The sequence below is a fragment of the Ranitomeya imitator genome, chromosome 9 (assembly GCF_032444005.1).
Source record: "Ranitomeya imitator isolate aRanImi1 chromosome 9, aRanImi1.pri, whole genome shotgun sequence".
Lineage (NCBI taxonomy): Eukaryota > Metazoa > Chordata > Amphibia > Anura > Dendrobatidae > Ranitomeya > Ranitomeya imitator.
In genome coordinates, this window is record NC_091290.1 from 8,668,275 (window position 1) to 8,696,132 (window position 27,858).

Here is a 27,858-nt window from a genome sequence, read left to right on the forward strand (position 1 = left end):
TACATTGTTTTCATACAACTTTTCTGGAAGAACTGATGTTTGGTAGAAGCTTTTATCCTCTGAACAGCTTAAGTTCCTCATTGCCCAAATCGTCCCTAATCTCTCCTGTATCTAATTATTTATTCTCTGCGTCATTGGCGAGGAAAAGTAGGAATTAATAATTATTATTTTTTTTTTTACCCAGAACATAGATCAGACAAACCGCTTGTGTTAGTGACTATCTTGTTCCTCCTATCTGAAACTTCTCTGAAGAGCATCTACAGCCCCCAAAATGACATTTGTTAAGTCTTTGTTTCATGCCGTGGTATCCTCTGGTCATGCAAGGAATTCTTGTTTAGTTGGATTTTCTTCCGTTTTGTGTATTTTTATCTTAAGTCTATAACTGTGCAGGCAACAGACAAAATACTTTATAGTTTTGGCATGGCCCTGCAAGTGGTGCAGCAGAATTTTGGGGCAAATTCTGAGGACTCCTCTACAATTGTATGCGGGCAGCCTAGTTCTTCTGATATTGTAAAGGATCTCACTCCGTTTTTTTTTTCTTATAGTATCATCCTCAAAAATAGATTTTGTTGACTATATATACATGCAAATTCTATAGTCGAGATTGGTTTGTCAGAAAAGTCTCTATCTTTCTGATGAAAATCCGATGCGTTTGCACCCTTATTTGTTACTTATGTGATCATCTGTTCCATGAATGTGGGGATGGCTCATCAACCATTGTTGTCCATGAGATCAGCACAGCGCAAAGTATTTTTCCTTTTAAACCCTACTGGTAATAATCCTTTACTTGACTCCCGAGACCAGCACGGTGATAAAGTAATCACTTTTCTATTTATTTAACTGCCTTCGGCTCAATCTCGATCCATGGTGACGTGATGGATGAACGCTCTGTAAAAAGATCGATCTTGTACAAGCCTATATAGGTCCACCAGGGTCCGTCGTAGTCAGTGGGTATAGAAATTGATGAGGGTGTCTATTTTGTGTTAGGACGACAAATGTACTTATGTTGACCAGTAAGAGCCAAAGCTTCTGCAGTCCTTTTGGCTTACACAAATTTTGTCCGTTTTGGTTAAAAATATATTTGACTTTTTTTTTTTTTCCAATCTTGATTGGATCCATCAACAATTGGGGATTCGGTATCTGAGTCCTTGGTGTGGATTTCTTCTTCTAGTCCCCAGACTGGCCGTTTTTAGGGATGAGTTTAGATGTTTGGTGACACGCAGTGCACATGGTGGATTATTAGATGTTTCCCCCAGCGAATATCTGATGTCACTGACTGGGTGTAGTCTTACAATAAGAGTATCTTACTAAGAACCTTAATAGAGGATGAATCCAGAAGGAGATCTTGTAGAAAATCTGGATTGATTACATTTTTTCTCATGGACCTGCTCGTTATTGGAAGACTCTTTCCAAAAATTGTCATAGCATAAATAGTCCAGATAACTATTACCCCAATTAATGGCAAAAGATAAGGAGACCCAGTTGTCCGTAGTTCAGTGTGCTACAATCAACTTTGATTGGGATCAGTCATCTCATCACTAGTGATGGACGAAGGTGCTCGCTATTTGAGTTTGCATCGGTGCTCGGGTCCGCACCGAGTATCGCAGGTGCTCGCATTTTTCATGGCTGTTACAGCAAAAAACAAAACAAAACAGGGATTACCTGCCATACACAAAAAATGCCCGCGTGTTTTTCGGCTAACAGCTCCAAAACATACGGGGCAGGGACTCGAGCATGTTGACCGAACACCCACGATACTCTGTGCGTACCCAAGCATTCGATGCAAACTCGAGTAGTGAGCCCTTCCACTTATCACTAGTCATCACGTTATATGTGTGTGTATATCTCTATCTGTCTATCATGGCCGAAAGTGTTGGCACCATTGACTTTGTTCCAGAAATTGAAGTATTTCTCCCAGAAAATTTATTGCAATTACACATGTTTGTTATACATGTGTTTATTTCCTTTTTGTGTGTAATGGAAAAACACAAAATAAAAACATGAACAGGCAAATTGGACATAATTTCAACACCAAAATTGTTGGCAGCTTTCCAAAATTGTGGGTAAACATTGTTTCCAGCATGTGATGCTCATTCAGACTCACCTGTGGCAAGCAACAGGTGTGGGCAATATGAAAGTCACACCTGAAACCAGACAAAAAGGGTGATGTTGACTTAATATTTGCATTGTGTGTCTGCCACACTAAGCATGGAGAACAGAAAGGGAAGAAGAGAACTGTCTGAGGACTTGAGAACCAAAATTGTTGAAAAATATCAATCTCAAGGTTACAAGTCTATGTCCAGAGATCTGCAGATGGACTTTTTTATTTTTTTAAAATATATTTTTCCAGAATAGAGCTAATGTCTATCTTTTGGCCTTGAAATGACCGCAATCCATGACGGCTATAGTGAGCATACACAGGCAGATTTTTTTTTTCTCCCCATAACAAGTACTGATTGGCACTTGTCTAATTCTTAGTACAATGCCCAATGCAAATTATATGGGAACGCACCCTTTACTTGTTTTGTCCAGTTTACAAAAATGTGGTGTGCTCTCCAGAACAATACTAGGTCTCATAGACCAGGGGTCCCCAATTCCAGTCCTCAAGGCCCACCAACAGGTCATGTTTTCAGGATTTCCTTTGCATTGCACAGGTGATGCAATTATTACCTGGGCAAGACTAAGGAAATCCTGAAAACATGACATGTTGGTGGGCCTTGAGGACTGGAGTTGGGGACCCCTGTCATAGACAATCTGGCCAGTTAACAAAAAAAATTTGTATTGCTCCTATATTTTGATAAGTGTCATGTCCTCACTAATTGAGTGTCTGCCAAAGGGGATTTATCTGAACCCACTGGTTTTGGTGGGTTGCGCTGACCTATTTAGTGGCCTCCTAGCTGTCCCCCCGATGATGGGCACACATTGGATTTCTACTTGCATTCATGTTATTGGAATTAGTATTGGAGGAACGGTTGTTGGCTGACCACCCGTCCCATGATTTTGGCTAGCGTTTTTCGATAGACTACTTAGAATCCCACTAACACAGAACATTGAAGTGTACGGTACGACTTGGATATCCAACTTATGATTTGCTACTCTTATTACCAGCTGAACATTTGAGAGTTTTCCTCCTTTTTTTTTTTTTTTTTTTTCTTTCCTTCAGGGTTTTCCAGTACCTCAGAGTGTGCGTGTGGACGAAACCACTTCACGTGTGCGGTCAGTGCGTTTGGAGAATGCACGTGTATCCCCGCACAATGGCAATGTGATGGCGATAATGACTGTGGCGACCACAGCGACGAAGATGGCTGCAGTAAGTAGTATGACTGTGGAGTAAAGAGTCCGGCTCGGTCACAGCTTTACTCCTGTGATTGAGGCTCCTGAATGACAAGTGGCCATCATGGACTTTCCTGTACGGCGATCTGTTGGACATAGATGATCTATTCTGCATTTTTTACCCTTCCAGTGCTTCCCACCTGCTCTCCTCTGGACTTTCACTGCGATAATGGAAAGTGTATCCGACGCTCTTGGGTGTGTGATGGGGACAACGACTGCGAGGATGACTCCGACGAGCAGGACTGTCGTAAGTATTCTTTGTGAAGGCTCCATTCTTTATCTGGTTCTAATATTTTTTTTGATCAGTTCAACCAGGTCTTTTAGGAAATACATTCAACATTGTGTATTCTTTTCTTTGGTTGCCTTTAGTTCTATGTTGGATAGGCTTGTTGGCCATGTCTTGTTGGATGATCCATGTTGACCATGATGTGATCTAGGATATAACTGTGCATATTTATAGTGGTGTCTGTCTTTGCAGCTCCCCGTGAATGTGAAGAAGATGAATTCTCCTGCCAAAATGGCTACTGTATCCGAAGCCTGTGGCACTGCGATGGGGACAATGACTGTGGAGACAACAGCGATGAGCAGTGTGGTAAGTCTGTGCCGGAAGATCTATATGGTCTGTCTCCATTATGTAAATTCGACCTTCGGCACAGGTGATGCAAGAATGACAGATTGGTGGTCGCTCACGTAACGGTGGCGGAAAATACTTTTAATTCAACACTTGGTCCATATTTATAGAATACCATTGAATTTCTTAGTGTAGGAGTCATCAGATCTGATATACACGTAAGAGGTCCTGGGATCAACCAACATATTCCTAAAATGAATGGTCACGAAAGTAGCTAGAGAATGGTAAAATCTCCCGAACGTCTGATTACCTGAAAGCTTTTCTTCCCAACTATGAGATTCAGAAACATGGGTTCCTAATGAGAAGAATAAGCCACATTTCTCACAGCAGATTAAGAATTGGGCATACGTAAAGTCAATATGCCTTATCCCTCTTTCCCCCAACATCTGCCTTAAAGGGAGAGTGGAATATTTGTTTGGCCGGCGTTCCTCTGTTTGCGGGCACCTTACATTTTTCTCCGACAGCGCATTAAATAAGTGCAGTCGAGAGCAAATAGGTTGTCAACTTTATCACCAGCATGATACAGGCTTAGTTAATGAAATGTTCGGGAAGTAATGGAGTGTTATCCAAATATTTGCTTACCATTCAAACTAAATTTTAAGGTCATTCAGTCTGTTTTCCGGCTTTTGTAACTCAATGCAGGTAATGAGAAGACCTTCACATGTGTAATATTACAACCACCGCTCTATTACTATGGTGTTTCTTGTTTGCCGTCTGGCATATTTTTCCATTGACCTGGCATCTGGTTGTTGCTTTTAGTCTCCTTTGGTTAAAGAGTAACAGTCGTCTTAATTTTTATTTCATTAAAAAATGTACTTCTTTTTCTGCCAAAATTGATCAGTCGTTATCCAAATTCTCAATCTTGAAGTAAAATCTAGATTCCGTGACTCCCATTACTGAGACAGGAGATGGCGCATGTAGCTCTACCTCCTCCGTCTACATAGAAGCTCATCAGTACGACCTTCCATCTCCTGTCTCAGTAATGGCAAAGTCTTAAATTTTTTCTTCACCCCGTCTTCTCTTCTTTATAGATATGAGGAAATGCTCAGAGAAGGAGTTCGGTTGCTCTGATGGAAGTTGTATTGCTGAACATTGGTTTTGTGATGGAGACACCGACTGTAAGGATGGATCCGATGAGGAATCTTGCCGTAAGTATTTGCGGACATCTGGCAAATTATTACCGGGGAGAGCTGTAATGGCGTCAGGTGGTGATGAAGACTTGTACTAGGCCCATCAAGAGAATACATGTGCTTTCTACAAAATTGGAATTTAGGTTGAGTCTTCAGGAAATCTCGCCATGAGGAGTCAAAATAAAAGTGCAACATATTTTTCATGTTGCATTGCAAATTGTCTCTTCAGAGAGGAAGAGAGCTAAAACTCTAGTGCCACCTATTGGAAGGTAGCAATCCTACAAGTCAATGTCGACCCTTTAACGAGCCTTGTCGCATGACTTAGGATAATAGCCAAACCAGAATCTCAGTTTTCAGACACTGTGTTTCGGGGTACTGCCCCTCGTCGGTGCAAATCGGAGATCTGGTTTGGCTGTGTGAGAGGCGTCCGACTGATATCCAAGAAGTATTGTTTGTCCTTGCGGCTTTAAGTCTCCTCATCTCGGCATGCTTAGCATGTCCATCTCCGCAAGGAGAAACCATACTTCTTGGATATCGGTCGGATGCCTATCACACAGCCAAACCAGATCTCCACTTTGCACTGACGAGGGGCAGTACCCTGAAACAGTGTCTGGAAATTGAGATTCTGGTTTGGCTATTATCCCAAGTCATGCGACAAGGCTCGTTAAAGGGTCGACATTGACTTGTAGGATTGCTACCTTCCGATAGGTGGCGCTAGAGTTCTAGTTCTCTTCCTCTCTGAAGAGACAATTTGCAGTATTAGCATATTACCCAGAGGAGCATTGCGGCTTTAAGTCTCCTCATCTTGGCATGCTTAGCATGTCAATCTCCGCAAGGAGAAACAATACGCATTGGATGTTGACACGTTTCCTCCCTGAGGTGCAGTAGACATTTGTGGTACCACCATGGGGAAATGGTTTGGTGCTGCCACTGATTTCTTGTGTCTTCCCCAAAAGCCTCTGATGTTCCAGCACCCAGCTGCGGCTCGGAAGAATTTCAGTGTGCCTATGGACGCTGCATCTTGGACATCTACCACTGCGATGGTGACGATGACTGCGGAGACTGGTCGGATGAATCAGACTGCTGTGAGTACAACCGCCTCTCCTGTCATGTCCTCCCAGTTGTCTCTGCTTTCTTCTCATGCCATGTGTTTCGTCTTGTGCCTGTTCTTTGCCCTGACCCTCCCTTACCTACGCTGCTCTTTTCTCACAAACCCTTTTATAATAACTTTGCAGCATCCCACCAACCGTGCCGCTCCGGAGAGTTTATGTGCAACAGTGGACTGTGTATCAACTCCGGCTGGCGCTGCGATGGAGACGCCGACTGTGACGATCAGTCAGATGAGAGGAACTGCAGTGAGTATATGGAATCCGTCCTGGGCATTGTTGGATTATTTGTACATTTCGAAGGGGTTCTCCGCTGTTTGCAAACTTTTGTCATTCGAGTCTCCTTAAATTAAGTGTACGGTCCTAGGTTGACTATCTGTTCGGCCATCAGCTGAAATCCGTGACGGAAATTGTAAGCCTGTGTTTAATGGGAAAATTGAGAATTGCATGGTGCCCATTAAAATCCATGTCATGTCTAAGGGCGCACTTTGTTTGCCTGATGCGGATACGTGCTTTCTAGCAGATCTTCACTAAGCTCATTGGTAAAAATGACAGATGAGGGATCGGGTTTTATAAATCCTACAACTGCATTGTTTGCCATGGACATCCAGTGTTCGCATCCCCCTTTATTGAAGGACGTTCCTCTGTAATTTAACAGTGAGGTTTTGCAGTTTTCTAATCCACTGCTCCCATTAACTCCATATTTCAAGATCTGCAGTTGCCGTCAGTAAATGAGAATAATGATTCCAATTTATTGTCCTGCTGATATTCGTGAACGGCTCGTTAGTCACCGATATAATCTTTATAAATAAAAACTAATATTAAAAGAAACCCGTCAGCATGTTTTATACATATGGAACTGGTGTTGGCTCTTGTCCCCCAATAAAATTACTTTTTTTGTTGTTGTTGTTGTTTAGATGTTAATGAAGAAATATGCAAATCAGGTTGGATGTCCGCTGGTGGCACGTCAGTGCCCTTAGACCAAGGGCCCCCAATGTAGCCAAAGCATGATCTCCATATGGCTTCCTCACTAGATTTCTCACGATTTTCACATTGGATCTATTCTGTACACACTAGCTCAGAGACAACTGAAAACTAAAGCCTCCAGAGGGGAAAACTAGGGAAAAATGCACTGGCCAGAAATGGTGGTACCATACTCCTCATGTTCACACGTGACGGCTTATTATGAAAAGTTGGATACTTTAGTGTATCTGAGCGCTCTAGTTACAGCCCCGTAACGATGTGAGCTGGATTAGCTGGCATATCGACCTCGTAGGTTCGGCGTGGGCTTGTTGAACCATTAGTATTGTGTCCACTGTAATGGGAGTCACATTGTGTGTAACCCTCACAGCGACCTCGGTGTGCACAGCTGACCAGTTTCGGTGCGGCACCGGCCGGTGTGTACGACTTTCCTGGAGATGTGACGGTGAAGATGACTGCTCGGATAACAGTGATGAGATGGGATGTGAAAAAACTGGTAAGTTCTAAAGCGACATAAAAATACTGGGGAAAAGTGTGTGGAATTATGTGGTTTAGGGTCGGAATGAGAATGTAAGGGGTCAGATAGAAGAATGCTGCAAATGTGAAAACTAGGGTCACGGCAGCCATTGAAGGTCAGTGTGAATGGTCCGGTCAGACATGGAAGGCAAATGCAAGAGGTCAGGCCATGCTGGGAAGGTGAGTGTGAACAAGGGTTACTATGATGCATACTCTCACCATTAGCAACATTATTTATGTCCGGATTTAATTGCAGTTATAAACCCTTCCCCACCAGGCGGCTCATTCGTATGTAATGTCTCCTCCATGACAGGAGCTCCACAATGTGCTCCGGATCAGTTCTTGTGCAGTAATGGCCGCTGCATCGGGCAACGCAAACTGTGCAATGGAGCCAATGACTGTGGTGACGGCAGTGACGAGAGCCCACATCAAAACTGCCGTGAGTATCGCTCTGCCAAACTCCTAACTTTCCAGATCAGCGATACATTCTCTGAGAATGTCTGTTGCTTTCTCAGGACCCCGCACGGGAGAAGAGAACTGCAACCACAACAACGGGGGCTGTGCCCAAAAGTGCCAGACGGTGCGGGGGCTCGTACAGTGCACTTGTCAGACTGGTTACAAGCTTATGATGGATGGTCGATCGTGCCAAGGTAAAGAAGTGAGACTTGTATATGGCATGTGCCTGTTTTTTTTTTTTTTTTTTCTATTATTGAAATGGCTGAGTTTTAACAAGAGAACAGGGGTAGAATTGATTGGGAGAATGTTACAGGTGGTTTTTCTGGACATGCAGGTGTATTCCAGCTTCAAAACAATGATTCCATCCAGTGGATAGGTGATTACTTCTGGGTCCCACAAACGCTGGCGGCAATACTGAGGCTGGGAGGACTTGATTGAGGAGTAAAGTCACTTGTGCGGTGGTGTGACGCTCTCGACAGGCCTGATACCTTGTGATGAAACCCTAAATAGTGGAATGAGTCGATCATCAAACTTTTTTTTTTTTTCCCCCCATACCACCTTTTTAGACACTACCACTCTTTCCCATGCCTCAACTGCAATACCAGAGAAAAGCTCATGGACGAGGAGGCGCTCTCTCAGGGAAAACGAACCCTAATCCAAGCCTGTTCTTAGCGTGGCAATAAATAGAACTCATAGCAAATAATAATCTACCTGTAATGTGAAAGATTAAAAAAAATGCTGTATTGTTGTATTTCTGTACCGCACAGATGTAAATGAATGTGCAGAGGAAGGATATTGTAGCCAAGGCTGCAGCAACACAGAGGGCGGCTTCCAGTGCTTCTGTGAGTCGGGATATCAACTACGACCAGACAAACGGAGCTGCAAGGCTCTGGGTAAGATCCTTGCCCCTAATCTGTAAACCCCGCTGCCTCCGGAGCTCATAATTTACTCTGAACAACTGCTAAAATTTATCTTGGCCTAAACATAATAAGCTGCAGGTGTCTGAGGTGGTGGAGGAAGGAGCTGGGCACAGACACACACTCAGCTGCTCCTTTCTGGTGTTTTGTTTCTCAAGTCAGAGCTGGATTCACAGCTACACTGCTCAGTACGGCTCTTTAATGTTTTACATGCTGCTTCTGGACATGCGCTACAAAGACAGGAATCCCTTATGGCTGTGTATAGAAGTCATCATAGCAGCTAATTACCAATTAGCCCAGAGACAACAGAAAATTAGAGATGTAGTCTGCACTTTTCCTCTCCGCAGACCCTAAATCCTGATATTCCTCACATACACGCATGACTACATATTCTGACCAGTCACCTGAAATGACAGCCATTGGTGCTCATGACCTATATTGTTTTTTTTTTTTCTTTCTTTAGGGCCAGAACCAGTTCTGCTATTTGCCAATAGGATCGACATTCGCCAAGTTCTGCCTCATCGTTCTGAGTATACTCTTCTCCTTAATAATCTTGAGAACGCCATTGCCTTGGATTTTCACCATCAACACGAATTAGTCTTCTGGTCCGATGTCACTCTGGATCGTATCATGAGCGCCAACCTGAATGGCAGCAATGTGCAGGAGGTGGTGTCCACCGGGCTCGAGAGTCCAGGTGAGTTCTGCAGACTTTGTAATGAATGTTAATTGGGTCAGGGAACTTCTTATATGTCCTCGATTTAATTGCTGGAGAACATTTTTTTTATGTGCATTTTGGCAGTAGTGAGATCCAATATGAAACTTAAGAAAAAAAACCCAAAATGTGCATATACCCTGTAGTAAGTAATTAGTAGTAATACACTAACATGGGGGATTTGGTAACACTATTTTGATCAAAAAAGCAGAAAAGGTATCCCACCGCAACGGGGTGTACCAAATCATGAGGGTCTTATCCTGTCTCTAGTATTAAAACCTCACATATTGGCAGCCGACCTCAATGTGAATAAGAGCCGAGCCGGACGGGGCCCCGACTGTTCAGACGCCTGTCCATGAGAAGCTATGGATGACATGCTTATCTCAGAAACTTGTAGCTTTCTTGTGGTCCGAGAAGTTGGTGACCACTTGTATACGCTCCTATACAGTTAACTGTATATAGTTTATACATGGTTCTGTTTTTCATTTAGGGGGTCTGGCAATTGATTGGATCCATGACAAGTTGTTCTGGACGGACTCGGGAACATCTCGTATTGAGGTGTCTAATCTAGACGGGACTCATCGTAGGGTCATCCTCTGGAACAACCTGGAGAAGCCTCGAGCCATAGCTCTCAACCCAATGGAAGGGTACGTGGATGGTATTTAGTGATCCCAATGTGCCATATAATTCACCCATTTATGTAATTTGCGAATCTTAATACTTTGTCATTTAATCCGCTTATTTGTTACTTTAGCACCATCTACTGGACAGACTGGGGTAATACGCCACGTATTGAATATGCCAGCATGGACGGCTCCAACCGAAGCGTGATCGCCGATACTCATCTCTTCTGGCCTAATGGACTGACCATTGATTACGCTGGGAAACGAATGTACTGGGTTGATGCCAAACACCATGTCATTGAAAGAGCAGATCTTGATGGGTCCAACCGCAAAGCTGTAATTAACCAAGGTTGGAAGCGCATTATTATCTTGTTTCTGTTTTGAACTATTGGCCCCCAACTTGTCCACTTGCTCATATTCGTCCTGTGCTCTGCAGGTCTCCCGCACCCGTTTGCCATCACCGTTTTTGAGGACAGTCTTTACTGGACCGACTGGCACACTAAAAGTATAAACAGCGCCAATAAGTTCACGGGCAAGAACCAAGAGGTGATCCGGAGCAAGCTGCACTTTCCTATGGACATCCACACATTGCATCCACAGAGGCAACCTGCAGGTGAGCAAATTTAGCCTGGATCCTTCATGGTGTTTTTTTTTTTTTTTTTTTTTTTCCAGATTTGTTATGTTAGTGGTTGATTTACTTTGATTTCCCGCAGGGAAGAACCGTTGCGGTACCGATAATGGGGGCTGCTCGCATTTGTGTTTACCTAGCGGAAACTCTTTTGCTTGTGCTTGCCCTACTGGCTTCCGAAAGACCGGATCCAAGACGTGTGCATTAAGTAAGTACTATTATAATGTATACGCGATGAATAAATATATGACCCCCGTGCCCTGTTTATTACGTTGAAGAATCGTGAATTGTTGAAAGCTCTGATTTCTAGCTGTGTTGCATGCCCTACATATTAATGAATATGCCCAACTTTCCAACCAATTCTTATGGCCCCAATGCATTTAAATAATTAATCAACTTTATAAAGTAAATACTGTAGTCAAATTTTCCTCCTTATGTCTATTTAAATAAATGTTAGCAAGATGTAGTGGCTAGGGGGAAAGGAGTGTGACTGCAAGATTAAATAACCTGGGGTTCGTTTGTAGTCTGTTGCCATGGAGAAACATAGATCTGCATAGGAGTTCTATACACAAATCTGTATTTCCAAAATTGTGCTTTAGTATTTTAGATGGCTTATATACCCTTTTAATGCTGAATATTAAGTTTATTTGATTTTAGCTTGCTTCCTACCCACCAGATTCTCTGTCCTCCAGTCACTGTGGGTAGGATCCTCGAGGGTTGGGTGATGGCATTTTGATGAATGTAGACTTTTGTATAGCCAAGAGAGACTTGTAAATGTGATCCACTTGTGGAAATCCCAAGAAGGGTCCAAGCAGATCATTTAGTGCACTAATATGTGAATCCCGTAGTTTAGTTCCCACCTTAGCTATGAGCTCAAATTCCTGCATTTGCTCTTTATGCCATTTTGAAGCTGAAGAATTAAGATGATGACCTTTGACCTTCGATCAGGTCTTGACAAGTTCCTGCTTTTTGCCCGAAGGACGGACATCCGGAGGATCAGTTTCGACACCAGTGACTTTTCCGATTTTGTCATCCCGCTATCCAATGTACGCAGCGCCGTCGCTCTGGACTGGGATTCTGCAAATGACTACATGTACTGGACAGACACCAATTCGGACTCCATCAACCGTGCAAAGTCTGATGGCAGCGGCCAGGAGGTGAGGAGGCAGACTGTATTCTGTAGAACGGATTGTCCTCTGCACTACCATTAATCCAGAAATGATGCTCGCCCACTTCCAGCACAGATTTGTACCTACTGCTTTAAGCAAAGTGAACAGATTACGATCTTGTACTAAGTAAAGTTTTAGATTAATCCTTTGATATTTGCTCATTTGTTACTAATTAGCTCCCATAAATAACAGATCAAAGGCATTTTGCTGTAATGCACGCTCACAATCCAGTGTCTGCCTATTGTCTTGTAAGCTACAACATTAAATAATGAATCGTTAATGATTTATTTTCCACCAGGTCGTTATAGAGACCAGCTTAGAAAGTCCTGCTGGGTTGGCTATAGACTGGGTGACACGGAAGCTATATTGGACGGATGCAGGTATTGTCATTTTATTATTGTTAAAGGTCTTTGAAAGTTGTCATTCAGTACATTAGTAGGACGCTAAAACGTTTAGAACTCATCCTAAATTGTGGTGCGGACGCTCGATACGATTCCGCTGCGGTTATTGTGGCATTTGGTCTAGAACTTGCCAAAATGTTAGTTTTGCTCTGAAAGGATCAGTCCTGCCCCCACATTTGTGGCATCTTGTGTCTCTAATCCAGGGACTGACCGCATAGAGGTTTCTAATACGGACGGCTCGCTGCGCAGTGTGCTCATCTGGGAGAACCTGGACCGACCAAGGGATATCGTGGTGGATCCAATAGGGGGGTGAGAACTTTTCCTGTTATTTGCATCCAGTTTTAATATTTTAGGTAAACCCCAAAAGAGTAAAGATGCCTGTATTTTATTTTTAAAAATACAAGCTATTCTCCACCGTAGGTTCATGTACTGGACCGACTGGGGAGCCAATCCTAAGATCGAGCGTGCCGGGATGGACGCTTCCGGACGTATGGTCATAATCTCCTCCAACCTTACTTGGCCTAATGGACTGGCAATTGATTACGAATCTGAGAGACTTTACTGGGCAGATGCCGGAATGAAAACCATAGAAACGGCAAAACTCGATGGCGCCGACCGCACGGTGAGTAGTCGCTGAAGCACCTTTCTTTACAGACGCTTTTCACGGATGGAAATAAGTTATTATTGATGGGTTGGTTGTTTTTTTTTGTTTTGTTTTTTTTAGGTCCTTATTGGTACAGAGCTTCCTCACCCATTTGGTCTGACCCTATATGAAGACCGAATTTACTGGACGGACTGGCAATCTAAGAGCATTGAGAGTGCAGATCGAAAGAGCGGTCTGGAACGGAAAACGGTGAGGGAGAATTTGGAGAATCTTATGGATATTCACGTGTTCCACCGCCAACGTCCCAAAGGTAAAAAAAATGACAACAGATATTTGTGCTGTTTTATTGTTTGTTGGAAGAGTCTACAAATATTCTGCCTTCTGGTGCGGGAATTAAAAAGGCACCAAAGAAAGGATCCTTATGTGCTGCTTAACCCACTTAGGTCATGAACCTGGCATAACAATTTGTCCACTTTGTTTGGGGTGTTGGCGAGCTAAGCAAGTAGTGTATGGATTTATGCAAGTCCATGCTCCTTAGTTTCTGCTCGGCTTTCCCCGGCGAGCAGACCGAGCAGGGTACAGATTAATAGAAAATATAACCTTTCCATAAATTGGTAAACCAACCACATAGCTATAAAGACACTGCTCTCAACCGAGCATTTCTGACCTTACGTTTCATCAGTCTTTGAAAGTCTCAACGTTGTGATACTTGTCGATCGAAACTTCTGACTTGTCTTTTTTTTTCCTAATTCAAAAGTTAAAATCCAGAGTTTTTGATGACCCTGCAATCTTCATAAACTCTAAGTATAATTTACCTATGATCAGTTGTATTGGGTTTCCCTTCTTTGGCCTCTAATTTAAATAAACTTTCATTTTTCATAAAATTGGTTGTTTGTTGCTGCTCACTTCTGCATCTGGAGGTCGGCAGATGATCCTTCTTCCTTTCTTGTCCTGCTGTGCATTGAACGCTGCAATGTCTGGTTTTCCATATTCTTATGAAAGTTCCATTGGCTTGTCATGAAATTAGCCAATGTGTATTGGATGGAGAAATTAGATTAGGACCTGGGGATGGGGCCTAAGTTGGTGACTACATCTTATGCATCAGAACCTAATGTGGGACATAACTTGCTTTTTTTTTTCCATAGTTCACTCAGTTTGCTCCATAGACAATGGAGGCTGCAGCCATATCTGCCTCCTCTCTCCACACCCAAAAGGCCACAGCTGTGCCTGTCCCACTGGCGTAAACCTGCAAGCAGACGGCAGAACCTGTTCATCAGGTGAATTACAAATCTTTGCTTCATTTTTGGGTAACGTATCCCATAGGATATTATGTTTTTTAAACCATTTCTCCTATCACGTATATTTTCAGGCATGGACCGGTTTCTCATTTTTGCCAGGAGGACCGACATCCGCTCTGTTTCTCTGGATATTCCGTATTTTGCCGATGTTGTGCTTCCCATAAATGTGACCATGAAGAATACAATAGCTGTTGGGGTGGATCCTGTTGATGGTGAGTTATCCAAGAGGTTATCCATGGATCAATAGGATGATGGAAATTAGTCGAAATATGAGTGATCTACTTTGCTTAGGATCCTTTCTGTTTGCAGGGTTGGCGTATTGGGCGGACAGTACTCTTCGTAAAATTAGCAGAGCCGCACTGGATGGATCTAATCACCAAGATATAATGACCACTGGTAATAAACCACCCAGTCGCATGTGTTTAAATAGTGTGCCTAAAAATGCATCCAACTAATCATTTCATCCACTCATAATAATGGAAAGTTTCTTATATCCCAGGTCTGGTAACCACAGATGGTCTCGCAGTGGATGCCATAGGTCGCAAAATATACTGGACAGACACTGGGACTAATAGGATCGAAGTGGGAAATTTGGATGGCTCCATGAGGAAGGTGCTTGTCTGGCACAATCTTGGAAGCCCACGAGCAATTGCATTGTATCATGAGATGGGGTAAGGAAACAAACAAAAAAAAATGCAATATTTTTTTTTTTTTTTAAATTTAATCTCTCAAAACAGGGGAACGGTACCCCATAATTGTTTTACATTTATTCTTTTTTTCTGGTAGATATATGTACTGGTCAGACTGGGGAGAGAATGCCAAGTTGGAAAGAGCAGGAATGGATGGTTCCGACCGTAAACTGTTGATCAATATGAACTTGGGTTGGCCCAATGGACTGGCAGTGGACAAAGCCGGTTCTCAACTTTTGTGGGCTGATGCGCATACAGAGGTATGTGGCGTCCGTGTCGGTAGGCTGCTTTTTAGGCATATTACCGTACTTATGTTGTGTGTTAAGAGTTGCCACCGTAGGTGAAATCTTCTCCAAGCGCTGCTGCTTGTTGAACCCTAATGGTAATTTATATACCTGTGATTACGTGCCGCATAGTCTCATCTGAGCTTCTCAATAGAACCTTTCAAAATACCTCTGAGACTGTAGTCGGCACATGCCTCATTTAACAACTTTTTAGGGTTGAGCAAGCTGTAGCACCTAATAAAGATGTCTCCAGGTGTGGACAACCCCTTAAACAATTGCCATTATGGAAGTATTCACAATCTCTGTATAGGTGTCTTCTATCCTCATTCCTAAATGCTTTTTTTTTGTTTTTTTGTTCAGAGGATAGAGGCGTCTGATCTGATGGGAAGGAACCGACGGATCTTGGTGTCTCCAGTCCAGCATCCATATGGCTTAACGCTCCTTGGGGCTCATATTTATTGGACAGACTGGCAGACGCGCAAAATCCAAAGGGCAGATAAAGACACTGGAGCAAATGTTATTGTGGTCAGAGACAATCTGCCAGGGCTGATGGACATACAAGCAGTGGACCGCACTCATGCTTTAGGTTAGTTGCAGACTTCTAGCTCTTTAAAGTACATCATTGTCATCCGTCATCTTTATTTTGTGTGTGGCGCCTCATTTGTCCCTATTTATTTTTTATAGGATACAACAAGTGTGGGAACAAAAATGGTGGGTGCTCCCACCTCTGCCTGCCAAACCCTGTGAGTTACTCTTGTGCCTGTCCCACGGGCATTCTGCTGAAGGATGATGGCAGAACGTGCGACCCGTCTCCCGATACCTACCTGCTCTTCTCCAGCCGTGATTCCATTCGTCGTATCTCTCTGGACACCGATGATTACACCGATGTCTATGTTCCCATTAAAGAACTGAACAATGTAATCTCCTTGGATTATGACAGCGTAGAAGGCAAAATCTACTACACAGATGTCTTCCTGGATGTAATCAGGTGCTGAGATAGGGTGGACTTTGGGTTTTTTTTTTTCTCTTATATCAATATGTTTAGCAGTTGTTCTTGCAAGAATTCAGTGAATAATCTCATAGGATGTTCATCTCCGTACTCATGAGGATGGTCCTCAGATTCAGCACCCCCTTTTATACAAGCCACTGACCCAACCCGTCACTGTATCAGATGGTCAATCATTCATCCAAATGACCCACTTCTTCAGGAGTGGTCGGCCTGGCGTGGGTTGGAGAAACCAGACCCATGACAAACTACAGTTTTCTACTGCACTCCTTTAATGATGGTCAGATGGCTGTTTGATTAGCGCCAATTACTTTAAAATAGAAAAAAAATACTATTCTTCATTGCTCCTCAAAGGTTGTCTCAAGTTGCTAACCACATGGGGGCCAACCTTTGGGACCCGCAACGATCCCAAAACAGGGCTCTGTCTGAAGAGAAAGGTCAACCATGCACAGTTGATTCATGTTGTCCAAACCACGTGCAGCATCATTCTGAACCCGGCTCCATGATTGCAGCCAGGCATCCTTTTCTCTGCTAGTGACCTTGTGACTATTGCAAAAAATTTCTAACATGGTTAATATTTTTTTGCAATCATCACGAAGTACCGTACCTCTGGAGCTATTTAGAGAAGCGTCAGTAATGAACCGTTATTAACTTGCCGCTTTGTGGTTCTGTACCCGGAAAGAGCAAAACAAGAAAAGTACTACTATTCTCCATCTGCTCCCTCTGATGTTGCAGCTTGTCCTCATGGGTAGGGGTCTGGATTACAATGGCTAACAACAAAGCCAAGCTGCTTCTGGAAAAGAAGCGGGAGCGCTTTTTTTTTTTTTTTTTCTGGCCTGACGTTCATTTGCCAACTCTATGCGGCCAAGCCTGAAAATAAAGAAGCTTTGCCTTTGTTTTGCTTTGTGCTGAACTTTTACATTTGCCCCATTAGGAGAGTGGACCTTGATGGAAATGGTATGGAGACAATTATTGGTGAGGGCCTGAAGACTACAGATGGTTTGGCTGTGGATTGGGTAGCAAGAAACCTATATTGGACAGACACTGGCGCTAACACCATCGAGGTGGCACGTCTGGACGGAAGATACCGGAAAGTTCTGATCAACAATAGCCTAGACGAGCCTCGAGCCATTGCTGTGTTCCCAAGAAAAGGGTGAGAATATATGTCCACTCTCTAGATGTACTCCTTGTTGGCCGATGACCTCCTGTAGAATACATTGTTTAACTGAATTTCCCTCTTGCAGCTATCTATTCTGGACCGACTGGGGTCTTGTTGCCAAAATTGAGAGGTCTCACTTGGATGGTTCTGATCGCAAAGTCCTCATTAATACAGATCTTGGGTGGCCCAATGGACTGACTTTGGACTATGACACCCGTAGGTCAGTAGTCATCTAAAACCGCATAGGTTCATTAAAAGCTTCTCGTACGTCATATGTAGATTTGACATTCATGTATTTGCCTATGAATTTTTTTTTTCCCAGAATTTTTTGGGTGGATGCTCACTTGGATCGCATAGAGAATGCTGATCTGAATGGCAAAACCCGCCAGGTGCTCATCAACCAGGTGTCTCACCCATTCGCGCTCACTCAGGTAAACATTTTGGGAAATCCTCTCACATAAAAATGAGCACAAGGAATATTTTGAGTTTTTGGTTGTTTTTTTTTTTTTTAAATCCAATGATTTTATTTTTCTTATTGGTTTTACCAAACAGGAGGGCCGCTGGATCTACTGGACTGATTGGCAGACAAAGTCTATTCAGAGGGTGGACAAATACTCTGGAAAAATCCCAGAAAGCGTTTTGGGTAACATGGAAGGATTAATGGATATCATTGTGGTGTCTCCATTAAGACAGACAGGTAGGAGACGGGCCAACTCTTGCACTTACTTTACTGAAACTAGTTGTAAACTAAGCACATCCCTTTCTCCCGTCGCGCAGGCAGCAACCTGTGTGGCGTCAATAATGGGGGTTGCTCCCATCTTTGCTTCGCCCGAAGTTATGACTTTGTGTGTGCCTGTCCAGATGACCTGGCGAACGAGGTCTGCTCCACCAGTGAGTACCCAGCTTCCTACTAAAGTGCTGTTAAAACCTCTTGTGACCTGTCATAGAGACCCCCCCCCCCCCAGCAGTATGGCTGAAAAGTTCATTGCTTTATTTTGTTTCGGAGTTACGTTGACTGACCGGAGCTGAATTCAGGGGAGCTACAATGCCCAAGGGTACTTTCCGTGAGTGATCTATTGACATAATGCCGAGATACAGGAATAGCTGTGTTAATGGTGGCCCGGAAGAGATCTTTGGATAGTTTGCTTTGATAAGGGACAAGACCCCCCCCCCATTCATGTCTGAGGTCTGGATGTATTTGTAGACCCTTCATCTTTCCTAACATGTCAATTTTAGTTAACCCTTTTATTGCACATAATATAGAAGATCATTTCTTTGAACTCTGCATTTTGGCATTTCTGTTCCCCTCAAAAAATGAATGAGTAACTTGACAAATGGACACTTCCATTTTCCTTATTCTAGAGACATGCCCCTACGTAGTCCAAATTCTAGAGACATGCCCCTACGTAGTCCAAACATTGCTGATACTATTGGACAATGTCAGATGCTTCTGACACCATCAGCCACCATGACTTGACCTCAAGATCGTGATGGGTTTCAATTGCAGTGTGATAAATCCACAATCTTACCTTTATAATAGAACTCTTATGTAAACCCCTTTAAAAACTAGACCCCAATTTCTGAGTTCTTGGGTATCTCGTATATATACTGACTTCCTATTTTGGTGTCAAATAATAATTTCCATTTTATTTTTCAGCTCCTGGATTTCTACCATCACCTCCGCATCCAACAAACATTAGCGAGAAGATCTCTGGCCCTTCCAGTCCTAACATACAGGGCGAAGGAGCAGACAGTACACCTGGGGTGACAGCGGGAAGGTAGGAGTACGGTGTGCTATATGGCAGATGATTTTAATAAGGTGATTAAAGGCTTCAGTATCTCCATCAATCCTTATTTGTCACATTTATCTTTCAGTTGCTCAGCTGTGGAGGCAACAAAAGGACTGTGCACCCACAATGGAGCGATCCCAGCCAGTGCAGGTACGGGGAGGGCCTAGGCCATAGCAATGTACATATTTACATGTATGATAAAATGTGTCCTTATTGAGATTTTTTCCTATGCACCCAGGAGATAAACTGCGTGTACCTCACATAATTGCTGGATCGCTGTCTCTCTTGTGCCTGCTTCTTCTGATCTGTGCTCTGCTGATTTACAGGTGAGCGCATAGGTTTGAAGGGGTGATGAGGACGGGGCACATATACAGACGGATTCATGGTGTTTTTATACTCTGTCTCTTATAGTTGTCTGATTCAGAGGGACAATGAGATGTAGGGTCAGCGGTCTAATGCAAAACCTGGAGTGGGCTGCAGGCTAATCTGTATGGACTCTGTAATTTAAGTCCCTGGACAGTAAATCTATGTAATGGTAGCTCATGTATAGAGACTGAAAGGTTAGGATGGATAGCAGAAGCGTCTGCCAACCGCTCATATGGCCCATAAAGATCCCGTGTTTAAAATGCAAATACATTTAATTTCCAAATGTGAGGATTTCATACACATTTCTTTTTTTCCCAAGGCATCGTCGGGCAAAGCTGTCAGACCCAGCAATGGGAACATTGACCTACAGCAACCCATCCTACCGCACGTCCACCCAGGAGGTGAAGATTGAGGCCGTGCACCGGCCAGTAGCTTGTCACCTGCAACGGCATCGCAAGGAGGTGAGCATTAAATAAAGGGCGTCCTGAAATGATGGATCCATGGGGTCCCTTTGCCATTTGTTACAAGTATGCCTCTGACCTATTCCATGTCGCCCATCTCATCCCCCGCAGCACTCTTCTCCCTCTGAAAGTCTCTCTCCTTTCCTCTTCTGAGGTCTTCTGCTACCTGCAGGTATTGGTGGCTGATGCACGTGGTTGACTCTTTACATTGGTTTTAGCTTTTGTGGACTTGTTTATCAGATTTATGAAGGATTCGCGTGTATAGGGGTTCACAATATGGATGGCATGACTCCTTAGTACAGCCCTCTATTATGTGCATCTATGTAGTAACTGGTAATGCTCTTCTCTGGGCTGAGGTATGTCTGGAAACCATTGCTTTAACCGTGTGGGCATGCTCTGTAACTAACACGTTATTTGCCCCCTTATTGAGCACTATCTAAGTGAGAGGAGGACCATCATAGAATTTAACTTGCAGCCATCATGGTCTGTTTGTTTTCTTTTTTTTTTTTTTCTTAGTTTAATCTAGCAATATTAAATTTACGATAAGATGCTATGAGAAATTCTATAGAAACTAGCAGCTATATATCATAGACCAGCAGATCACACTGGTGTTAATGGTTTCCTTTTGCTAAGAAGGAAGGATCCTTATAGCATATTTGTCACACAAAGGGGCTTAGTAGGTGAGGTGGATCCTCTAAGCACAAGGTCCGGGTGGGCACGCTGTTGTTCATGCACCAGATGGGTGAGGCAGACAAGACAGTTAGCAGAGGTACCGAAGGCCTTCGGTAGACAGGTGACGTCCTGAAGACTGCAAACAGAGCTCCGATGTAACTAGAATGTCTCCATACCATGGAAGTGGCAGACAGCTAGAAGACCAGGAACCAGTAGAAGACAGAACTCTGTAGTAAATGGAAAGTCTCAATACCATGGAAGCTGCATGCAGACAAGAAACATCCTGGAGACTGCAGACCGAGAACCATGACGCTGGAAACTGCAGACCGACATGAGATGTCCTGGAGACCACGGGCTGTTAGCGGTGGTACTGAAAGCCGCAGATGGGTAATTGAGTGACTGGTAACCATAGGCAGCCAGGAGACGTCCTGGACACTGAAGACCGGAATTGTGCACAGACAGTCTTTCTAGAAAGTCTTAAAACCAAGACACAGGTTCGTGTCATAGGAGGCCTTATACAGGCCTAGAAAGATCAACACATGGGAGCACACCGGGCAACTTACAAAGTCTCACATTGAGCACCGCAAAGTTTAGCAGACTGGGGTGTAGGGAGCAGAGCCCAGACCCAGAACAGGTGTGTAACTATATTTCGCAATGTGGAGCCTCTCTTAGCAGTTTGTTCAGCTGATTTGCTATCTTTCCTAATTCCCCCCCCATGCACCTGAATGTTCCTAAGAAGAAAACAGTTAGCCTTTTAAATTCAGTAAGCCCAGGCCCGTCTATATACTGACATCTGTTGGGGGGAAAAGTCAGGAGTCCCTCATGTACATCAGCTTCCGGCTCCTGCCAATACCAGCAGATGTTAATGCATATGGAGGCCTGTATCAGCTCAGGCCCGGGGAATGGCCAGTTACTCTTCATGGTCAGTATAAAGTGAATTCTGTCTTCTAAACACAGCAGATAAAGAAGTCTAGATTTCTTTAATTTATCGTACAAGATTTTTTTTAGTTTTAATTTCTTTTTACCCTGTATCATTTGTTGTCGATTATGTTATAACACCGTCTTCTGCGTTTCATATTGAAGTTTTTGATTGTTTTCTCTTTAACGACCTTATTGCTTGAGTTATGTTTTTTTTTAAAAGGGGTCGCGTTAAACGTCCCCGCTCTCGCAGATCTCTGATCTGCGAGAGCGGGGAACGGACCTCGGGCGCGCCTTGGACGCTGCAAGCAGCGTCCACGGCGCGCCAAAAAACACCGGCACATCGCTAGCGCGTGCTGAAAATGGCGTGTCCCCATTGCTGTTAATGGGCGCGCTAACGGACGCGTTGCACGGCGTTAATTTTGCCGTGCAATGCTGTCCGTTAGCGCGGTCCCTTTAACGCAATGGGAACCTAGCCTAAGGTCCCGGGCCCTGACTGACAGCCAGCCTCAGTCAGTCTGGGATGGTCTTGCGCTTACAATAGCCGCTCTGTATACTCTGAGCTAGCAGTAACTGAACCGCCACCGCCCCATGACTGAAACAGAATGCTTGCGGGTAGAATAAAGTTTATTTTTTTTCTCAGCTGGGTGCAGGTTTCGGGCAGCATAATAACACAGTTAAGCTGCAGGTTAACCGCTTTATTTCTGGTGACAGGTTCCCTTTAAGCTGAAGGAATGAAGGCTAGCAGCAAAATCTTATGAGGCTACTAAAGTAGAACGGCATGTTTTTGTACAGCGTGTCAGCCTTTCATACAAAGTGCATGCAACATGGGGGAAAGTGACCTAAGAGGTCAGGTTCTCGTCCTAGGTAATACATACCAAAGAAACGGACCAGCACAAGAAATGACCTGAAGAAAGGAGCAGGAGGTTCGGTTTATGAATGAGGTTATGTTTGGATTTTAGCAGTCTGATACTTCTGTTGACTGGGAGATGAGCTGCAGCTGGATGGTCAGGCAGTAATTTACACCCCACTTTCTTTGCTTGTAAATTGAATGTGTGTGTATAGAGGGGTTCAAAAAGTTGGGTGACCGCTAACTAATGCATGTGGCCGGCTTTAAATAGTTGGCAAACTATAGTGCCTTGGTAGAGTGGAAGACAGTAATACTGGGTGGGTTGTAACACTGTGGATAGCATGGTATAATTGGGAAATCTATCTGTGCCTGGCCCAAGGTTGGTATAAGACATTGGTGAAGCCGATACATCATTTCACATTATACCATGGATGCCTCATCTTCTACAAAAAGGACTGTGCTTTGTCTTCCTTCTCAGCCATTCTCCATCTCTTTTCATTTTTGCAGGCTCTCCCTGACAATGGATTTACCAAAGAGAAAATCCGAATCTTGGAGGGCTTTGGCTTACTGTCCGGGGATGAGAATGAGTGGGACGATCTCAAGCAGGTGAAGCCATCTCGAGGCAGCATTCTCCGGGACCATGTGTGCATCAAGACCGACACTGTCTCCTTACAAGCGAGCACGGCCTCTCTTGACCTGACAGAAACACAACAACTGCTTCAAGAAGAGCAGTCTGAGACGGGCAGTGTCACTCTTCCACCCAGCCCTGAACGAAGAGTCTCCTTACCAGATACCGGCTGGAGGGGAAGACACTTACCTTCCACTGAGAGCGAGGTGTGAGGCACCATAGAACATGAGAAATGGAACTGGAGGGACATAGGTTCTATGTACCCCTCCCCAGTACTACTCAACTAATCAGGAGTCTACGTATCTTCCTTGAGCACTCGACTCTGCTTCCTTAGACTTGGACAAAACTGGACTCTTCCAAGGTCTGACTGAACACACGTGAAGGGCAAAACTTATGGTTACTTGGTACATACCCTCCTGCATGTGTCGGTTTTTGGCTGCTGCATTCATCTTGTCCAATAGAAGGGTGAAGAGTACACAGATCAAATGTCATGTACCAGTGGTATTCGTGTAGCTGGAAACACAAAAGTCATCTCCACAACATCCACGCTTAGTGATTTATGGACGCATAGCATTGCCTAGCATTCATGATTTGGACAATACTACTGTGGTTTTGCCAAATATCGTCCTCCATCGTCTGTGCCAAGATGACCCAGGAGCATAAGATAATGACTAATTTCTTCTCTCGTGACCAGTGAATTCAGGAGAAGTGAACCTGGCTCTGCAGGCCCTGTCGGCACAGGAAGGGTTGCGCACTGATGCTCTTGTGGGGTTTTAAAGATAAAATTCTAATTTTTTTTTTTTATACTAAGTCGGAATAAATGAAACTCTCCACAGCAAGTTGTTTATTTTATAATCTTTTTAACAAGGATTTCTGGATGTTATTTTCCCCTATTTTATTTAACCTCTGTATTTTAGACTTGTTGTGATAACTTAATATAAAATAGATTTTCTTACCTGGTGTTTTTTTTTGTGTGGTTTAAATAACTTTCTTACATGGGTGCTGTCACTTCTTCACCAAACGTTGCATAAAGCAATAGTACAAGAAAATATTCCCCAAATAGGTGTCAATAGAGTTCAAATCATCGTCACCGCGGAAAAGCTATTTGGGTAAAAAACTTCTCAGAGAAATCTGTTTCTTTTAAGACTTATGAGTCAGTTCTACCACCCAGACTTCTGAACTCCTCATTTACTCTGAAAAAACTGCTAAAATCTGTCTTTGTAAAGACCAGGTGGACTACCAGCTCACCGAGAGGTCAGTTTATAGCTGCTTATTGAAGTCTATGGATGGAGGTGCAGACAGATTTATTGCTTTCTAGTAAGCATTTATCTCACTTTAATGCTGGATTTACAGCTACACTTCTCGGCGTGTTTGTTAAATCTCTTCCATGCTGCTGCTTTTTTTTTTTTTTTTAGTTAGTGTTTTCTCGTACCAGAACTGGACTCGCAGCTACACTGCTCAGAACTGCTTTATAATGTCCTCCATGCTGCTTCTATTCCTGTGTTTCATAGAGGCAGGGATCCTGGTCAACGCATCCTCCATATAACTCTACTGATCATAAAACACCCAATGCAATGACAGCGTCCAGAGCTGGCATGATCACATCGGCCCAAACTATTCCCTGATGAGCATAGCGAAACGCGTCGGGAGTGAGGGATAAGAGTCCACCGTTGTTTGGATCTAAGGTCGTGTTTGTGACAGTATCCAGGCAGGTGAGATTGTTTCAATATGTGCAATATGCCAAACGTATATGTTGTCAATCCCCTTATAACTCAATGAGTAAGTGAAAAGGTTTGCCTTAAAGGTGCATGATGATTGTGAGTGTTTGCATCAATGAGTTAATACCTAGGGATTGATATTTTTAACACTGTTGACCTCTGAAAATCTGCTATATACTAGTCCTTTTGGACGTACAGGTTCAGTGAAGGTCGTATGTGTGGCAAATATCCAGACCTAATAAATATTATTTGGGTTCTGGTATATGGTCAGACCCACCGCTCTGATATGATGCTCTATATATAAAATCTGTACCCTATTGAGGGTTAATACAGTGGGTGTTTTATGACCCGTAGAGTTATATGAAGGATGCGCTGACCAGGCATGACCATAATTGAGGACTGTCAGAAAGATTTGTTTCCGCAGTAAATTTATACACACACCGTATACTAAAAGCAAAAAAGTTTGGGGGTAGTGTGGTAATCAAGTAGCGGTTTATCTGTACCCTTTACCCTATAGGGTCATGTGCACCCGATAAGTCTTTAGTGTTGTCTGATTCTTACACTTTTGTTTTGTTCTTATACCCTTTAAAGGGTTTTAGTAAATTTAATTAAAGGTTATATCTTAATCCAGTACGCAAATACCTTATAACTTTTGGATTTTACCACTGGCTAAATTTTGCTGCAGTATTGATATGTTTTATCTGCTGAAAATCTAGCAGTTCTTTGAATGCTGGCTTGGTGTCACATGGCCACTTATTAGCAGCCAGGTATACTGTGCGTAGGGAGAAAGCTGCTAATCGGGGGTGGGTTTATATAAAGCTTATGAATACATAGCAGCAGGTTTACTAGTCCTCTAGTGATAAAATCACTTAGCAGGAGGGTCACGGATCCCTTCTCCGTGGTGTCACTAATTCGTCACGTGCCTGCTCACGTGACTTGGGGTTGTGCCTGCAAGGGTCAATCTATCTCCCCACTATCAGTCCAGCTCTCAACCTCTGTCCTATGCTGTAATGGGAGCATAAATCACACACCGACCCAGGCCACACACCTTTTGGCTATGGATTCCTTTAGAACATTCAAGGTTCAACTTGTTAAAGTTTTATACTTTAATAGCAAAAAGTTCAATGCTTACAATAAGAAAAGGTATAAAAATACGATAATAAAAAGACATACAACTTATGCAAACAATGTCAAAATAAACAGGAGAAAACTTACAGAAATTATCTAACTGGTAGTTGCTTTTCTGCTCCCTGAGGGAAGGAAGAAGGTAGATTGGATCACATCAGCTTCTCAGGCTGCCATCATCATGTGAACACAATTCTCTGTCTGCAGCCTAAATTTATAACTTTGGTCTGAGGTCAGGTTTCTAGACTGGCCTCCCAGGTTAATATCATAATTGCGATCTGTTTGGGCACTGCTGCTCTACTAATGAATATATATTATTTTCCTCTGGAGACACGTGTGAGATGGTTCACAGGGATGGCTTCCCTCAGGCCGCAATTTAGCATCTCCCCTCCAAGACCTAGAAGGTGCCAAATGTTGCTTTTCTTTTCGGCCCTAGCTAGACCTCCTGGTGAGATCTGGAGACACAATTTCTACTATTCCTAAGGAACTGCCTAGTAACACCTAGGTGCGACTTGCCTTCAGGACAGATATTACATTATCACCAGTCACACATGTCTAGGGTTATATGTCCCTACACACATATAGATATATATTCATATTTCACCACAAGGAGATTATCAAAACTAAATATACGTATACAGAAATGATTACTCTAATAAAAAGTTTTCAAAGCTAAATAATCAGTATAGTGCATTGTGTTTTCCAAGCACAAATTGCTAGAAGAATTCCTTTAAGCATTTGGCGTTTTATAGAAACCAGAAGCTGTTAAAGGGACTCTGTCACCTGAATTTGGCGGGACAGGTTTTGGGTCATATGGGCGGAGTTTTCAGGTGTTTGATTCACCCTTTCCTTACCCGCTGGCTGCATGCCGGATGCAATATTGGATTGAAGTTCATTCCTGTCCTCCATAGCACACGCCTGCGCAAAACAATCTTGCCTTGTGCAGGCGTGTACTATGGAGGACAGAGAATGAACTTCAATCCAATATTGCAGCCAGCATGCAGCCAGCGGGTAAGGAAAGGGTGAATCAAACACCTGAAAACTCCGCCCATATGACCCAAAACCAGTCCCGCCAAATACAGGTGACAGGTTCCCTTTAAAGATCTTCAAAAGCCCGAACAAAACATGAAGTAATTTCACAGACATTTAAATTAACAATTTGAGCATTTTCTGACCCGCATAGGGCGTTAGGGGAGATTAGGAGGTGTCCCATCCCTCGTACCCTACTATTAGGGCCTTCCTCCCCTTTTCCCGTCCTGTTGTTGGGGTTTGTTTGTGCCGTCCGCTGGACCGACCCTGGTGGTTGTGACAGGCAAAATGTCATTTCAAAGTCAGCACAGATCCTTGTAAGTGATCTTTCCAAGAAGCTTAAAGGGAACCTGTCACACCCTCCCAGGCGTTTGTAACTAAAAGAGCCATCTTGTGCAGCACTAATGCCCTTCTCGCAGAGTGACGGCTGGGAGGGGTTTAAATGAGGGGGGAAATACCTGCCTCCCTGGCGATTTCACAGGTATGAGGGACCAAATTCAAGAGTGATTGTTCGTTGCACTGCAGAAATAACTAAAAGAGCCACCTTGTCAGAAATGCAGCATTAGTGCTGCACAAGATGGCTCTTTTAGTTACAAACACCTGGGGGTGTGTGACAGGTTCCCTTTAAAGTGAACCTGTCACCAGGCTTGGCTGATAT

At 43.5% G+C, this 27,858-nt stretch overlaps 1 protein-coding gene across 1 annotated transcript in view; it reads left to right on the forward strand.

Annotated features, from left to right (window-relative positions):
• The window catches only part of LRP4 (LDL receptor related protein 4), a 54,780-nt gene extending 30,497 nt beyond the window's left edge, over window positions 1-24,283 (forward strand). The window contains exons 2-38 of the mRNA XM_069738839.1: window positions 3,164-3,310; window positions 3,464-3,580; window positions 3,812-3,925; window positions 4,996-5,112; window positions 6,051-6,179; window positions 6,330-6,449; window positions 7,552-7,677; window positions 8,011-8,136; window positions 8,213-8,347; window positions 8,921-9,046; window positions 9,534-9,764; window positions 10,273-10,429; window positions 10,537-10,754; window positions 10,842-11,018; window positions 11,119-11,241; window positions 11,982-12,190; window positions 12,501-12,582; window positions 12,807-12,912; window positions 13,024-13,225; window positions 13,328-13,517; window positions 14,353-14,484; window positions 14,577-14,717; window positions 14,815-14,901; window positions 15,005-15,176; window positions 15,292-15,454; window positions 15,839-16,064; window positions 16,163-16,466; window positions 17,419-17,637; window positions 17,729-17,863; window positions 17,966-18,074; window positions 18,196-18,340; window positions 18,421-18,534; window positions 19,301-19,421; window positions 19,519-19,583; window positions 19,672-19,759; window positions 20,119-20,260; window positions 23,208-24,283. Coding sequence (XP_069594940.1) covers window positions 3,164-3,310; window positions 3,464-3,580; window positions 3,812-3,925; window positions 4,996-5,112; window positions 6,051-6,179; window positions 6,330-6,449; window positions 7,552-7,677; window positions 8,011-8,136; window positions 8,213-8,347; window positions 8,921-9,046; window positions 9,534-9,764; window positions 10,273-10,429; window positions 10,537-10,754; window positions 10,842-11,018; window positions 11,119-11,241; window positions 11,982-12,190; window positions 12,501-12,582; window positions 12,807-12,912; window positions 13,024-13,225; window positions 13,328-13,517; window positions 14,353-14,484; window positions 14,577-14,717; window positions 14,815-14,901; window positions 15,005-15,176; window positions 15,292-15,454; window positions 15,839-16,064; window positions 16,163-16,466; window positions 17,419-17,637; window positions 17,729-17,863; window positions 17,966-18,074; window positions 18,196-18,340; window positions 18,421-18,534; window positions 19,301-19,421; window positions 19,519-19,583; window positions 19,672-19,759; window positions 20,119-20,260; window positions 23,208-23,540 — 5,648 coding nt within the window. The 3' untranslated portion in view covers window positions 23,541-24,283. The remainder of the gene's footprint in view (window positions 1-3,163; window positions 3,311-3,463; window positions 3,581-3,811; window positions 3,926-4,995; window positions 5,113-6,050; window positions 6,180-6,329; window positions 6,450-7,551; window positions 7,678-8,010; window positions 8,137-8,212; window positions 8,348-8,920; window positions 9,047-9,533; window positions 9,765-10,272; window positions 10,430-10,536; window positions 10,755-10,841; window positions 11,019-11,118; window positions 11,242-11,981; window positions 12,191-12,500; window positions 12,583-12,806; window positions 12,913-13,023; window positions 13,226-13,327; window positions 13,518-14,352; window positions 14,485-14,576; window positions 14,718-14,814; window positions 14,902-15,004; window positions 15,177-15,291; window positions 15,455-15,838; window positions 16,065-16,162; window positions 16,467-17,418; window positions 17,638-17,728; window positions 17,864-17,965; window positions 18,075-18,195; window positions 18,341-18,420; window positions 18,535-19,300; window positions 19,422-19,518; window positions 19,584-19,671; window positions 19,760-20,118; window positions 20,261-23,207) is intronic.
• Window positions 24,284-27,858: the final 3,575 nt, after the last annotated feature.